This window comes from Buceros rhinoceros, unplaced genomic scaffold (genome assembly GCF_000710305.1).
Source record: "Buceros rhinoceros silvestris isolate BGI_N320 unplaced genomic scaffold, ASM71030v1 scaffold22638, whole genome shotgun sequence".
NCBI classification, from domain to species: domain Eukaryota; kingdom Metazoa; phylum Chordata; class Aves; order Bucerotiformes; family Bucerotidae; genus Buceros; species Buceros rhinoceros.
Window position 1 is genome coordinate 1,039 of NW_010428901.1, and position 1,619 is coordinate 2,657.

General features: G+C 64.5%; 1 protein-coding gene across 1 annotated transcript in view; it reads left to right on the forward strand.

Annotated features, from left to right (window-relative positions):
• Positions 1 to 350: 350 nt before the first annotated feature.
• The window catches only part of MATK (megakaryocyte-associated tyrosine kinase), a gene marked incomplete at its 5' end in the record, with an annotated part of 4,193 nt that continues 2,924 nt past the window's right edge, over positions 351 to 1,619 (forward strand). The window contains 3 exons of the mRNA XM_010142454.1: positions 351 to 464; positions 618 to 733; positions 1,082 to 1,301. Coding sequence (XP_010140756.1) covers positions 351 to 464; positions 618 to 733; positions 1,082 to 1,301 — 450 coding nt within the window. The remainder of the gene's footprint in view (positions 465 to 617; positions 734 to 1,081; positions 1,302 to 1,619) is intronic.

A 1,619-nucleotide genomic window follows, 5' to 3' on the forward strand; every position in this document is an offset into this window, starting at 1 on the left:
AGGAGCCTGTGGGGACAGCAGCAGTGGCCTGGGACAGGCCAGCTCAGCCCCATCCCTCCACAGCCCCTTTTGGTTTCTTCTCTACAGGTGGCAGCAGGACAGGACAGGGAGTCCCTGATGCGCTGACAGCCAACCATGCCTGGGGTGAGCATGTGGCCATGGGGATGCCAGCACTTCCCCTGCCAGCACTGGGGTGACATGTGCCCCCAGGACCACAGTGGGGTGGAGGAGGGCTCATGCCCAGTGCCCCTTGTCCCCAGACAGGGCTTCAGATGGTCCTTGGGGCTCGCCCTCATGGCTGTGGGAGGCAAAGGGGCTTGTCCCTGCTGACGCTGCCTTGTCCCTTGCAGAAACACTGGCCCCCCGGGACCCAGTGTGTCACCAAGCATGACCACACCAAGCCCAAGGCCCAGGAGCTGGCCTTCCACAAGGGCGACATGGTCACCATCATCAAGGCTGTGGAGGTGAGCCCAGCGGGTGCTGGGGGCTCGTGCTGCCCTTGGGAGGGCATGAAGGGGATGGGACCCTTGTGCCACCCGCTGAGCTGCCAGTGCCAGCCCCTCTTCCCAGCAGGATCCCCCCTTCCTTCCCTTGCTCTGAGACTCTCTCGCCCCCAGGGCAAGGGCTGGTACCGTGCCAGACACAACGAGACGGGGCAGGAGGGGCTGCTGGCGGCCAGCGCGCTGCGGGAGCGCGGAGCCATCCGTGTCGACCCCAAGCTCAGCCTCATGCCGTGAGTACAGCTGGGGGGTCCCGGGGGCACCAGCAGCCCAGCTGAGGGCCCGGGAGCTGCGGCAGCAGATGGGTCCAGCATGTTTCCCCCCACAGCCAGATTTTGGGTGGGCAGCTGGGGGCAGAGCAGCCCAGAGCCATGTTCTGGTGGTGGAGGGATTTGCTGGGGCCAGTGCCTGGCTTTAAAGACCCCGAGTTGTGCCCACCCGGCTCGGATAGACCTCACGGGGTGGGTGTTTATGCAGTGGGCTCTCCGTAGCTTTGGTGGGGTCTCTGCTCTCACCATCCCGCTGGTGGCCCAGGGGAAGCCTGCTGGCATGGCCCCTCGTCTTAATGCCCCTGTCCCCAGCTGGTTCCACGGGAAGATCTCAGGGGTGGAGGCGGTGCAGGAGCTGCAGCCCCCCGAGGATGGGCTGTTCCTGGTGCGCGAGTCTGTCCGGCACCCCGGCGACTACGTGCTGTGCGTGAGCTTCGGCAGGGAGGTGATGCACTACCGCGTGGTGCACGAGGAGAACACGCTCAGCATTGACAGCCAGCAGCACTTCTCCAACCTCATTGACATGATCGAGGTGAGACAGCCCCCCTTCCCTGGCAGCATGCTCCCCCAGCTCTGGGCCAAGGGCAGGAACCTCATGGGGTCACATGGGGCGGTGGCAGGTCCCTGTCCCTTCCTCCTGTGGTTTTCACTGGGTTTTGTTCTTTCCTGGTGTAGTTCTCCATCCCTGCCAAAGGCTCGTGGTTCACACTCAGTTTGGGGTGCAATGGGCAGATCTGGGATGCCCCAGGGATGTCCCTTGCTGCGAACCAGCCGTGCTGGCAGCTGTCCCAGTCCCCTCCCTGCCCAGGGCCGTGTTTTCCCCCCCCCCTGCCCATTTGGGCATTTTGGA